General features: G+C 40.6%; 1 protein-coding gene across 1 annotated transcript in view; it reads right to left on the bottom strand.

The window, feature by feature from the left end:
• The window catches only part of sema3fb (sema domain, immunoglobulin domain (Ig), short basic domain, secreted, (semaphorin) 3Fb), a 49,926-nt gene extending 38,413 nt beyond the window's left edge, over window positions 1-11,513 (bottom strand). Inside the window, exons 1-2 of the mRNA XM_056734866.1 lie at window positions 11,225-11,513; window positions 8,907-9,057 (exon numbers count right to left, since the gene is read on the bottom strand). Coding sequence (XP_056590844.1) covers window positions 8,907-9,018 — 112 coding nt within the window. The 5' untranslated portion in view covers window positions 9,019-9,057; window positions 11,225-11,513. The remainder of the gene's footprint in view (window positions 1-8,906; window positions 9,058-11,224) is intronic.
• Between the last annotated feature and the right edge of the window lie 832 nt (window positions 11,514-12,345).

Below are 12,345 nucleotides of genomic sequence, written 5' to 3'. Positions count from 1 at the left end.
AGTCTTTCTGAAAGCGTTGGCGTGTTTAAACAGCCCACCATCATCACTCCAGCTGTTCAACCTGCTAATTGATGCCGTTATTACTCATTTCAAACAGAAAATAAACCAAAAGAAGTGGGTGATGACATTCACAATCCCGTGGCAACAGTCACACGCTCACACGTTCGCACAAACGCAATCCCTCTAAGTCAGGACGTGTTCTTGATAAAAGCTAGTATAAAAACGATGGCTTGCGCACACATCTGGAGCTCAGCCTGATTATACACTTGCTTCACAGCACCCAAGAGTCAAGACCTCATGTCCGTTCGGCAGCTCGAGAACATACTGTGTGGAAGATAAATTCTAAACATGTCCAAACGGGACGCGAAGAAAACTGAGGCATCAACCTTTGGGTCTAGGGGGAAATCTGACACCGACTGTATCCCCATCCTGGACAACCGCACAAACACAAACCGCAGCACTGGGAGCGGACACACTCAGAGGGCGTGCAAATCAAACTCCTGCCCCCTTCTGTGCACACAGCCCTCTCTCTCTGCGTGCATGCGAGTCTATTGGCGTCTTCTCTCTTGCACTCAACCCACGTTTGTCTTTTCCACAAAAAAGGACATGCAAATGCGCCGTTTCCCCTCTTCTCTGGGAAACGCCACGGGGCGCTGGGATAGAGAAATTAAACAAAGTCGCTGTGATGCATGTGGCAAAGTGGCAATAAAGTATTCATTAACAGCCATTCAGACGCTAAGCGAGGCGACAAGTGGTCGAGTTAAGAAGTTAAACAGAGACTTTATGCCGCAAAACCTCCCCTGGGCTTATATATTTACAAAACAAAGGAGCTCCATTGACGGGTCCTGCGGTGCAGTGCACCTTGCTCGGGGGGAGACGGGCTCGTGTGAATGGGATGCAGAATCAAGTGCGTTTACCTAGAGAGCGGCATTCACTTTGATGTCAGAGGAGTGGGTAAACAAACACGCACATGCAAGATTAGCATTTGAGGGACTTAAATGTGTAGATACTGGACCTTTCTAAAGAATTCCTTTAAACTGTATTTCATGCACACGCTGTATGACTTTCTTTCTTTTGCAGAACACAAAAGAAGATATTTTGAAGAACATTGGTAAACAAAACTCCTATTGACTTTCATTGTACAAACACAAAACCACTCAGACATTTCTTGAAATATCTTCTTTTGTGTTTTAACTAAAGGAAGTAAGGAAAACAGGTTTAACAACACAAGGGCGAAATAAATGATGTCATCATTTTTATTTTTGTGTGAATCCCTTAACTTGGATTATACACTCACATTCATTACCAATGTCCATATAAAGCCAAATTCTGTGTTCTTTATATACATACGCTTATTGTGTTCATCAAAGTGTGTGTGTGTGTGTGTTGTGTGGCACTCATTGATGGCAAAATAATGGCCCAGTGCCAGTCACAAGCCCACCCCCAGGTCTCCCAGAACGTGAATGAATTGTTGTGAATGGAACGATGAACCCACACAAATGCCCTCTTCCCACTCACGCCCGCTCACCCGCCCGCCTTATGGAATGGAGTGCGGGGGGAAGACGAACGACAAAAACAACAACATCAACCACCACAACAAGGGAAATGATCTGCTCCGCCCCTTCCAATTCTACCTTTCGCACCCCAAGGACCACAACACGCCCCCCCCCCCCTCCAGGCCAATTCCACAGCCCACAGGGAACTTGAACAGTTATTGTGGTCACAAAGCCAAACCTACACCCTTTCCCACCAGGAAGAGGGGTGGGATGTGGGTGGAGGGTTAATGGTAGAGAGGGAGGGCCTGGCACGGCTTCAATAAGAGCAGATGAGAGCTCATCTCCTTCCATGACAATTGCCACCCACCCGAAAAACACGCAGTGTCGGGCGACCGAAGAACGCAAATCAGCATCTCAATGAGGGCATCAAAGACTCTTGAAGAAGGAGCAGATGATGAGTTCCTCTTTGGTGGACACTTTACAAACGTTGTGTCATCTCAAACATCCTTGGTTGAAATTGAAGGAGCATGTTAAGGAAGGAAGAGGGTTAAAGAACATTTGAAATTGTGAACGAATTATAGATGACTATGTCATCATTACAATTCAAAGTTACAAAGTGAGTAATGAAGATAGACAGATCTAGTGAAAGCATTGATAAATGACTGACACTTCACTGATTAATGATGTTGAGCTCATTAAATAGACCCGCTCTCGACCCCAACCCACGGAGGGGTCAGACCCTCTCCACATCATCTCTGGAGGGTATTTACGAAGGAACTTACGGCACTGCTCAGGGAAAACAGACTCGCCAACTGGGTTGTGTTGAAGAACTTATAATATCATATGTTCTGCTCGACAGTTCACATGTGATATTTTTTATCACCTAGATGTTATTGAATGATTTTTTAGGCATTTAAAAACATTTTGATGCGGTTCATATCTAGAGTACAATCTCAACAGATGTGAAAAATCCAAGCACACAATTGAGTGAATATCGCTGTGCTGTTTCTAAGCATTCGAAGATTCAATTTTAATGCTTTTCAGAAAATAAGGGCCAAAAATAGCCATTGACTTCCACTAAAACCCGAGCCATATCTAGTGACTTGAAGAAATAGATCAGGGGGAAATAAAATTATTATGCCATCCCAGATGTACATTCTTAAAAATGCCAAAGGAGTATCATTTTTGTTTCAATAAAATAGTACTTAAAATAAACATTTCTTCCTTACGCTTTTTTTTTTCGAAAATAAAAACAAAAATGTTCTTCTATGAAATTGTTAAGCATCTTTATTCCTTCCTGCCTGGTAACTTTACATTCTCTTACAGTTTATCAATAAGAAAAATGGTTAAAAAATCTGTTTTAGAATTCCATTTGCTTTAAATTGCAATTTAGAAGTAAATAATGTTGAATTTATATTCACCTCCGCAGATACTGAAACTGATGGCCAGTCCAATGGTGGCTGTTAGCCAATGGCCTGGTCAAGACCCAATTAACTCTTGCTAAAATCACCGCTCACCCCCCACGGAGCAGTCTCGGCTATTTTCCACACAAACACGCACAACACCTGTCAGTCACACACTCTTAATCCAAAAAGACCATCGTTCTATCCGACACTTTAATCCAGAGAACATTAGCATTAAATCTAAATATACTCCGTGTACGGTTGAATTCAGAGCCACATGCAGATATTTGCAGAGTATTTGCTTAGGTTTCCTAGACCTCTTTACACAACTACTGTATAATCCAGTAATCTGGTTTTATCTAAATCACAGTTCACTTTAAAATAAACAACAACTTACATCAAAATATTAAGGCTACCTTTAGTATCATTAACATTTTATTGAGAATTTTAACTGATGACAATTAACATCTTCATTATCTTCTCATCCGATATATGCTATGGAAACATTCCTCTCTGTATTCATGAGAATTATGCTACTTATATTTGCAAACTCAATGGCCAATACAACATTTTATTCACAAAGAGAACAGATGGAACAGCAAAAAGTAGTGTAGGATGGCATTTCCGAGTCTTCTGCTGAGAAACAACTGAGCTCAGAACAACAGCGAAACCCAAAACCCCCAGAAGCACACAAGTGAGAGTCCTGAACAGACACCACATTAAACCAAACACCACTCTTCCTGTGAGAGCTGCAAGTGTGCCCTGCTGCCACCTCAAGAATTCTGAATATTCAACCTTCCTGAGAATCCCCCATCAACACATCAGATGCGAGGAGACAAAGAGAGAAAGTCACACACAGCAAGTCCATATTCTTACTGCTGTAAAGCAAAAATTATCCAAAGTTTTGAAACACATCAGACTAGAGGACTGGAATAAACTGTTGTATAAATTTAGTTGACAGTCACCTACAATTTCTGTTCCCTCATCAGTAATAAACACTTCAGCATGCGAGAATCTGTGGAGAGTATGAGAAGGAAATACTGATTTTATTCTCTCCAGGTGCTCACAATCACATACACATTAACCTCTAAAGTGTGTGAACAGACCATCAGTAACTGCTGTGGAACCCTCAAACAGACCCATGCGCACAATCCACATCCCAAAACGAAACTAGGACCACCCATGTGACATCTAAAATGCAGATGCACAGCCACATGTCATATCCCACAATTCCTGCGTCACACAACAGGCAGATCTCCCTCTTTTCTCTCTCTCTCCACTTGAGTTGAACCTGCTGACCTGAAGCTCATGTGAAAGGGCGTGATAATCCACTGACCTCACTCCAAGCGCTCGCGGTGCATGCTCTGGTTTGTGAGGGGTTTTAAAGGTCCAGCTGCTGTTGTGTCCGAGCGCAGACTGATGAGATTCAAACGGGAAGCATTACAATGCAGCTGCAGGGATTACAGCCGAGATCTGTGGGAACCCTGAGCTCATCATCATATCACTTTAGATTACTGAATCACGTCGACTGGTGCGATCGGATACACTACAGAGACTGTGAGTCAAAACGAGGGAAAAAAACGTATTCCTCCTCTGCAGCGGTGAAGTGGCTTTCGCGAGGGTGTCAAATTAGTGACAAACTATTATTTTATTCAATTCTCAGAACGCCAGCCATTGTTTAAAAGCATTTTCAGACGTTTTATAAAAATACTGATTCAACTTTTAAATCATCAACCAACTGCTTTATTGTTAGATCCTGTGAACCAACTCAAGGTCTTCGGAAGGACTCTTCCTGTTTACGGGCCAGCAAGTTCGTGCTACTTATCTTTACCAAGAGCAGCTATTTTAATACCAGGACTATGACCTGGCCCATTTTGCGTGTGAAGGGCAGAAACACCCTCGCGGGGTGAATGCTCTCCCTGTTTTGAATGCCAAAGGCCCTTTAAGTGGATCTGAGCGTCCTGAAACCCAAAGAGCCTTGGAGGAAATGATTTAGCCATTTAGAAGAATCTCCATCTCTTTTCTTCTTATAGTGCATCTGTCTATTCATCCGCTACAGATCCCTTCTTGCGATCTGCTCGCAAACTCGGGTCTGAGCGATCTTTACCTTCCCAAACACAATAAGTCCAGTGTTCCTCTTCTGAAAAGCGGATACTTTAAGACCTGGAGAACAAATCATCCTCAACTGACTTCATTTCAAATGACCTGATTTAACATGACAACGCAGAATAGTTTGCAAGGATCAGATGTCGCTCGACACTTATTTGAAGGACAAAAGTGATCACTGTCCAATTGGACGTTTGCCGTCGCTTTTTCAAGAGTCAAATGTAGAAACGGCTGCTTTTAAAGGCAAGCGACAGTTGTTTGGTTGGGTATTCCATATTCTCACTTGCCTATAAACTGTCCATATGCGGTTATGTTTTTCGTCATAAAAGTGTGGTTTTCCTGGCTGGCATACATACGGGTAATGGGCTGAGCACATCAATTATACTGTATTTTGTCTATATTTGTTATTGCAGTATTGGCTGTAAATGGCAATGGGACGTGTAATGTTCAAGAGTGCTCTGGCCAAAACCTCACGCCTCAAAACCCACCGCTGCTATTTTAAGAAATTAAAAGTGTAAGCGCGCAAATACGAGCGCCACACGTTGAGGATACAGAGGTTAACCGAATAAGCAAAAACAAGCTGTGGCATTGGGCTGACTGGTTTCAGTTATTTCACAGAATTTGATGGACAAAACTGAAGTCTGTTAATGCAGGAATACAAAGTAAGTTACTGGAATAAGAAAAGAAAAGACATACAAATATATAGTAATGTTCATAGTGTCTATTTAAATCAATGCACTAATAAGATCAAGGAAAACCATATACAGACTTAAAGGGATAGTCGCTGTTCGGTTACCCTCTTTCTTCAAAATTTACTTTGTGTTCTGCAGAAGAAAGTTATATAAGTTTGACAAGAGGCTGAAGAAATTATGACAATTTTTTGGTTGAAACAAAATGACAATCTTCACAAGAAGGAAATGTTTCCTCCCAAATAACATCCTCCTTGACCCCAAACCTGAACAGCAAGCATATTTCATGTCATTAAAAGCTTTGTTGGCTATGAAGTAAACTTTGAGCCCTTGTATTGCAGCACAACGGAGCGAAATCAAAGGTGCCGCCCATCTCCTCAAGAACGTGTCTTCTCTTTAACCCTATCCTGAACTAGACTTATACTGATCACCGTCTTGGCAACTGTTAGGCAAACACCAATATTGACTTTGAACCAGCATGAGGGGGTAACACCAGACCAAACACTCTGTGGGGTGTACGAGTGTGTGTGCAGTAAAAGGGGGCGATAACCCCCTGGAGGTTGGCTGGCGACAGAGATTCCTATGGCTTTAAATCAATTGTGCATGCCGGTTCACCTTTCAGTCTCACCTTTGTGATGCGTGCAATGGTGAGGAATTGGTTTCATTAGGATAAATCACACACTTAAACCGCCTTGATTCGCATCGGACAAGTTTTTGTCCTTTTGTTGAAATTGTAGACGATAACCCCCACTTGCTTCAAAATGAACCCGTGCATATAGCACAAACAAAAACGGATGTCTGGTCGTCTGGATGCAATCGCCTGAAAATTGATCGTCACCGAATCAGTGTCACTTCGCTCACCATGCTAATCCATTTGTACACCAGACCAAACAGGATTGGATTTCTCCTAAACCTGATATGGAAAAGGTACCACACATCTGCCTCTGGTTTGGACGCCCTCCCCATTGGCATCATGGGAAGTTTGCCCTGGGGAGCGTGCACAACGAGGGGGAAGGAAGTTGTGAAGCTCAAAGAACAATTAAGATGTTTTCGATTTACTCTCCGAGTGGGTTAAAACTGCTTTACTAGAAAAGTGAGCCCCATTCGTGTGGGGGGGTCACAACTCCTGACCCCTAAAGTGGGTTGACGGAGCAAATCGATTTGGAACGGCATCGTAGACTGTCGGACGCGAACCTCTTGTTACAACTGCAAACATATCAACTTAACGACTTAAAATCGGCTCAGTTTGGCCTTGTGTTTGAGTCACAAATGTCTTAAATTATAGCATTGTAAAGTGGAAACCAAACCTAAAGGTGATAACTTCTTTAAAACCAGTTCATGTACTGAGACGACTTACACAGAGGGGTTGGGTTTTACATCGTGAAAACTTCGGAAGATTATGGAAGTCGAAGAAAGTGGTTAAATGATCATATAATGTGTTTGGACCGAGCTCAGATGAGACGAGAGGTTTATACGTCTGGTACCGGGTGAGGTTTTGACATTAATTAGCACATTCCTGTTTGTTCTGTGAGGCGTTATGAATGGAAAACAGTTGGCCTGCACTTTGGGTGGACGGCAGGTGCTGTCTTATGATGAGGTTTGCGCTCGCTCTCCAAACCAATTAAAAGACCCAAATGTGTGATTGGCTCAGGAGCTCTGCGGCTGCAAAACCCAAACTGCTGCGACCAACCTAACAGCACAAAAACGGGCAAGCAAGCAATGCATCAGCTTTTCCTGACAAACACAACCATAAATACAGACCCTCGGACTAAAAAGTAGATAACCCCAATTCAAAAATTCTGATCATCAGGTTTTCACTCTCATCTTTCTCCAAACCTGTATGCCATTATTTTTCCCAATACACAAAAAAAAAACAGTGACCATGTGCTTTCAAGTCGATGACAAATATAGAACTTTTGGCATGAGTCTTGTTTGTGGTCGTATTGATACGCTATTGTAGAAATGTGCCACAATCTCTAATCAAAGACTGCGAGCCGTATAATGGGCGTACACAGACATGGGTTCTAGCGTCTCACAGCACCAAATGAGAGACCAAATTTTCTAAATCCTTCAAAAATGACTGGATCTACAAACATGCTCAGTGGAGTGTTAAATCCATCTTGATTAAAGCGAAAAGAGCCTTGAATACAAACGGCCCCAGTCTCCGTAATTAAGTCCACAAGTGCATTCTGGTCAGAGCTTGGCAAACAGACCTATATCCTGCTCCCTGATCTCAAACAACTAATCGCAGATCTGATCTCCAGCAGTGTAGACCCGCGGCACATTGATGTGCATGGCTGATCTAGACAATCTAACTCTAGACTCTATTGCCTGTCTTATTGGACACACTTAAAAATGATACATAAAATAAAAGGTTTCCGAACTTCGCATATTATGACTCTATACAGTGACGTTGCTCTATAATTATATTGGTTCATACGTCGAGTTTTTGCTTCGCCATTAAAAATTTGTATAATAGAGGCCAAGGCACGATCAGGCTTTGTAATTCGCATGAGTGATTTAAACCCTTAAATTTACATACTTCTTTCCCAAACTAGTGGACTGGAACTAGTCAACTATTGTTGTATTATGAACCACAGACTTCAAAAGGCTCACTTAACTGCAAAACCCTACTTGGAATATGTATTTTATGGATAAAATTCACTGTGAACTCTATATATCTGTGGAAATCAGTCCCTGAAGGATCATCCGAAATGATTTCCTCTCCTGCTTTTCATCTGCTATTGGTTATTTCAGAAATGTGCTTACATACATACTACTGAAATAACTGACAAGGCATGTTCAATGTTCTGTACATTTTTCTGACCCGTGTTGAAAGTTAGCAATGATGTTATTACATCTCTTGTTTGTGTTTTTAATTACTCTGACAAAGAATGAAAGCGGATGCAGCTGGATTTAAAACAAACCCACGTTTGACGGCAAGCCATTAGAGACGCACCGACGGTTTCTACTCATTCAGCGTTGTCGGCTGAACTGAAGAATCCGTCTACGCTGTACATTTACCAACCCAAAACATTTCACCGCCTGCGCTCATTTACCAACTCATCAAATTCAATCATGAAAACCAGAAGGCACCATGTGAGAAAATGATATTCCAGAACGTCTGCACGCTTCCTCAGAAACCACAGGCCCAGAGACAAAAAACAGAAGAGCAGTTCATAAAAGCCGAAAAGAAAGATGCGTGCCCTTACCTTTGAAGGAGAGATAGACCCGGGGGGAATTCTGAGGGTCATTTTCCATACCCAATGTCAGGACACATAGAGCCAGGAGAATCTGGACTGCCCAAGGACTCTCCAGCAGCATGGTGCATCCGTTCAGGTCCGACACGATTCACAAAGGTCACTGAAAAAACACACAATATTGTCAGTTTCAATAACTTCATAAAAGAAACACAAAATATTTATTCTGGTTAATTTCTGGTCATTTTACGAAGACCCCACAATCCAGTTTAACAACACACAAAACAACTTAAACATTACAATGCATGCCATTAATCATAAAACGCAATATGTCACAAGAAAGGCTTTAACCCATATACATCCCAGAGAATTTTAAATGTAAATGTTTTAACTCCGCGGTCCAGTGTGCTTTTATAAGAGGAGGCCCTGTGCAGTAAACACATCACCCAAAAACAGGGTTTTGGTTACATTTGTTTGAAACATACAGTAAAGGGATATTCCCCACAGGACGTTTACAAAGCTCAGTGCCGTCACATACTCCATCTCTTTCAGATGGAGAAGAACAAGGCTGCCACCCATAGAGGGACCGCGCTCACGTTGCTGAAGGGTGACATGACATTAACCTTAAAACCCTAATTCTGCACAGAGATAGTTGAATCAACGTTACCAACCCCACAGTACTTACATTCATCACGGCTGTAAACCTGACGCGTTTTAAAAAGTATTGCTGGTGGAAGACGAGTCGTCCAAAAAAAATGAGCCGAGCGTTTATGATTGGAAGCAGCTGTTTAAACCTCAGCTATTTGAAGGCAATTTGTTAACTGTCCCGCTGTTTATCTAAATTCTCTGCCTCTTTACCTCACACAAGCCAGTGAAATTAAACAACAATTATATGGACACAAGTGCACACAGACACACATTCTCACAAATACACAACACCTAAAAATACTGTTTTAAATACATCGGCAAAGACACTTCATTCAGTAACGAGTGAATTTTATGGGATTGAGTTTAAAGTCTTCTCATTTCAATTTATTTTTTAAATACATCTCTAAGATTAAAAATGATTGGTTTTCAAATATTCTGCATTAATTAAGAGTATTCAGCTATTATGAACGTATTTATTGCACTTTATTAAACATACGTGAACTATTTTCATGGATCTAGTATTTTATGACATGATGACTTTAGATGAAAAATTAGAAAAACATATGCAACTAATCAAACTTTCCACAATCGAGCTCAGTAATTCTAATGCTAAACATTTTTTAACAAAATAACACATTGCAAAAGTGCATGATCAATTTTTATCAAGCATAAAAAGTGATTAAGCACCCATTTACAAACAAGCTTGCATCTTTTAACAAAGTTGGCTTGGACTTAAAATGAACTCTGTCTGTACTTGGCTTGTAAATTCCAGTTCTCTAGAAACATGTTCCAAGTTAACAAGCTAAATAAAGTCTCTTGACTGAGAGATCTTGATACTGTTTGTTTTCACCACGATCATTCTCTCTTCTCTTCTTAGATTGTCAGAGTGCTTATTTTGTGGCTGTTATCATGTCATGCCATACAGCACTGCACATGTTCTATGCACCCTGGTTTTTCAAGTGTATTTCATGCCACACAGTAGAGAATTGGAAATACACTACATTGACTAAAGTGGCTATTGTGCATCTAGTTTATATGGAGATGTAAATGTTGCGCCAGCGCGCATTCACTCTACAGTGTTAGAAGAACAGAAGGAACTGAATAAAAACAGAAGATGTGCGAAGTGAATAAAATAAGGAGTAGAAAACAGAAAAGAAAAAAAAGTAAATATTAACACTATTAAGCGATCTGTTTGTATGCAGTGTGTTTGTGTGATATTGCGCGCATCTCCAGAGAGCCTGCACATTTTCTTTCACGAATAAATGTATTACAAAGTATCATAATAGTGACAACAAACAATATGCGCTATTCTTAAATATGCTTTGTTACAGTATCATATAGCCTAAGCCTACAACAAATCATGAAGACGATTAAACGTCGGCACTCATTATGCCATATTTGATTAATATGATTTTTTTATTATGACAACACAGTCAGGTGATTAAAAAAAAAGTAAATCCAAATAAATCTAGAAATGCAATTTGTGCGTAAAAGTGTCTCGTAATAAAATCAGTGCTATACAAATGCGCTTTCAAACAAATTAACATAGGTTTCACTACAGTGACCACAGTTTAAACACGATATCTGAATTAAAACTATGGCCATACAGACATCTATACTATAATAAAAACTATAGTTAAAATCACAACTACCGTAAAATAAAATACATGCATACGTTTTACCTGACTGCTCCAAACTGCCCAAAGAAACTTTGAGTCCAGGAGTGAATCCAATGAAACGCAGTTGAGTTTCTCTGTAGTCAATGTCCCAGAATGTATAGTCCTATAGTGAGCACCTGAGCGCGGTGTGTTTCCTATCTATTATAGTTTTCATCTGGTACAATTGTTATAAAATCCGATTGATATTGGTCTAAGAAGCGTTATGGAAGCGTAAAAGCCACTGACAACTCCGCGTTCTTCTTCAGCGCGAGGAATATCCCCAAAGACAAGCGCACTTGTGAGTTCATGCGTTCCCTCGCCCTCACTGCTGCTCAAACAGCTTGGCAGGTGGATGCAATGTCCGTCATTTGCATGTGACACGCCCACGGGGCGGAGAATTCACCTTGGAGCTCCACCCCTTCACCGCAACTGCTGTTATCTTTAAAGCACCGCGTAGTCAAGTAGTCCAGTAAAGACTAGGTGAATCATCTTCCTTTTCATTCATGTAGGTTAAAGAAACTTAGAAGTTTATGGGGATGTCATAAAACTATCTTTTTTTATTAAAATAATTTTCCTTCAAACTAATATTCTTATAACAATACTTGGCCAAAACAATACTTTCTATTATTTTTTTTGATACGCCTCATTATTAATATTTGCAATTTCAACATCATTTTGAGTTGATATTTTGTGTTAGTTTAAATTCTGCTTAAACTGAACTGAAACTTGAACTCCATATATCTACCATTGAAGTGAAAAGTGTGAGAGTAAAGACTCTTAAAAACAAACTCATTTTAGTGTTTGCATGTGATTCTGTTGTGTTGTGAGATCAGTGGAAATTTCCCATGACCATTTGTTTACATATTAAAGGTCAAGCATGAGAATATTGTCCAAAATATGAGAGGCTTTTAAGCTTCGACAATTTCCCCTAAAGGGACTTAAGCAGTGACTCCGATCAAAGTTTGTGATACTACACCTACATTTGGCAGACACTTTTATCCAAAGCGACTTACACTGCTTTATCCTATAGATTTTACATAGGTATTTGCAATACCCTGGGATCAAACCCACAATCTTGCGTTGTTAACACAATGCTTTTACCACTGAGCTACAGGAAAGCAGGTGGATGCAGGGGGATACTAAAA

Source organism: Triplophysa dalaica, chromosome 21 (genome assembly GCF_015846415.1).
Source record: "Triplophysa dalaica isolate WHDGS20190420 chromosome 21, ASM1584641v1, whole genome shotgun sequence".
Taxonomy (NCBI): Eukaryota; Metazoa; Chordata; class Actinopteri; order Cypriniformes; family Nemacheilidae; genus Triplophysa; species Triplophysa dalaica.
Note: the sequence above shows the minus strand (reverse complement) of the source record. Positions and strands in the feature narration are given on the sequence as shown.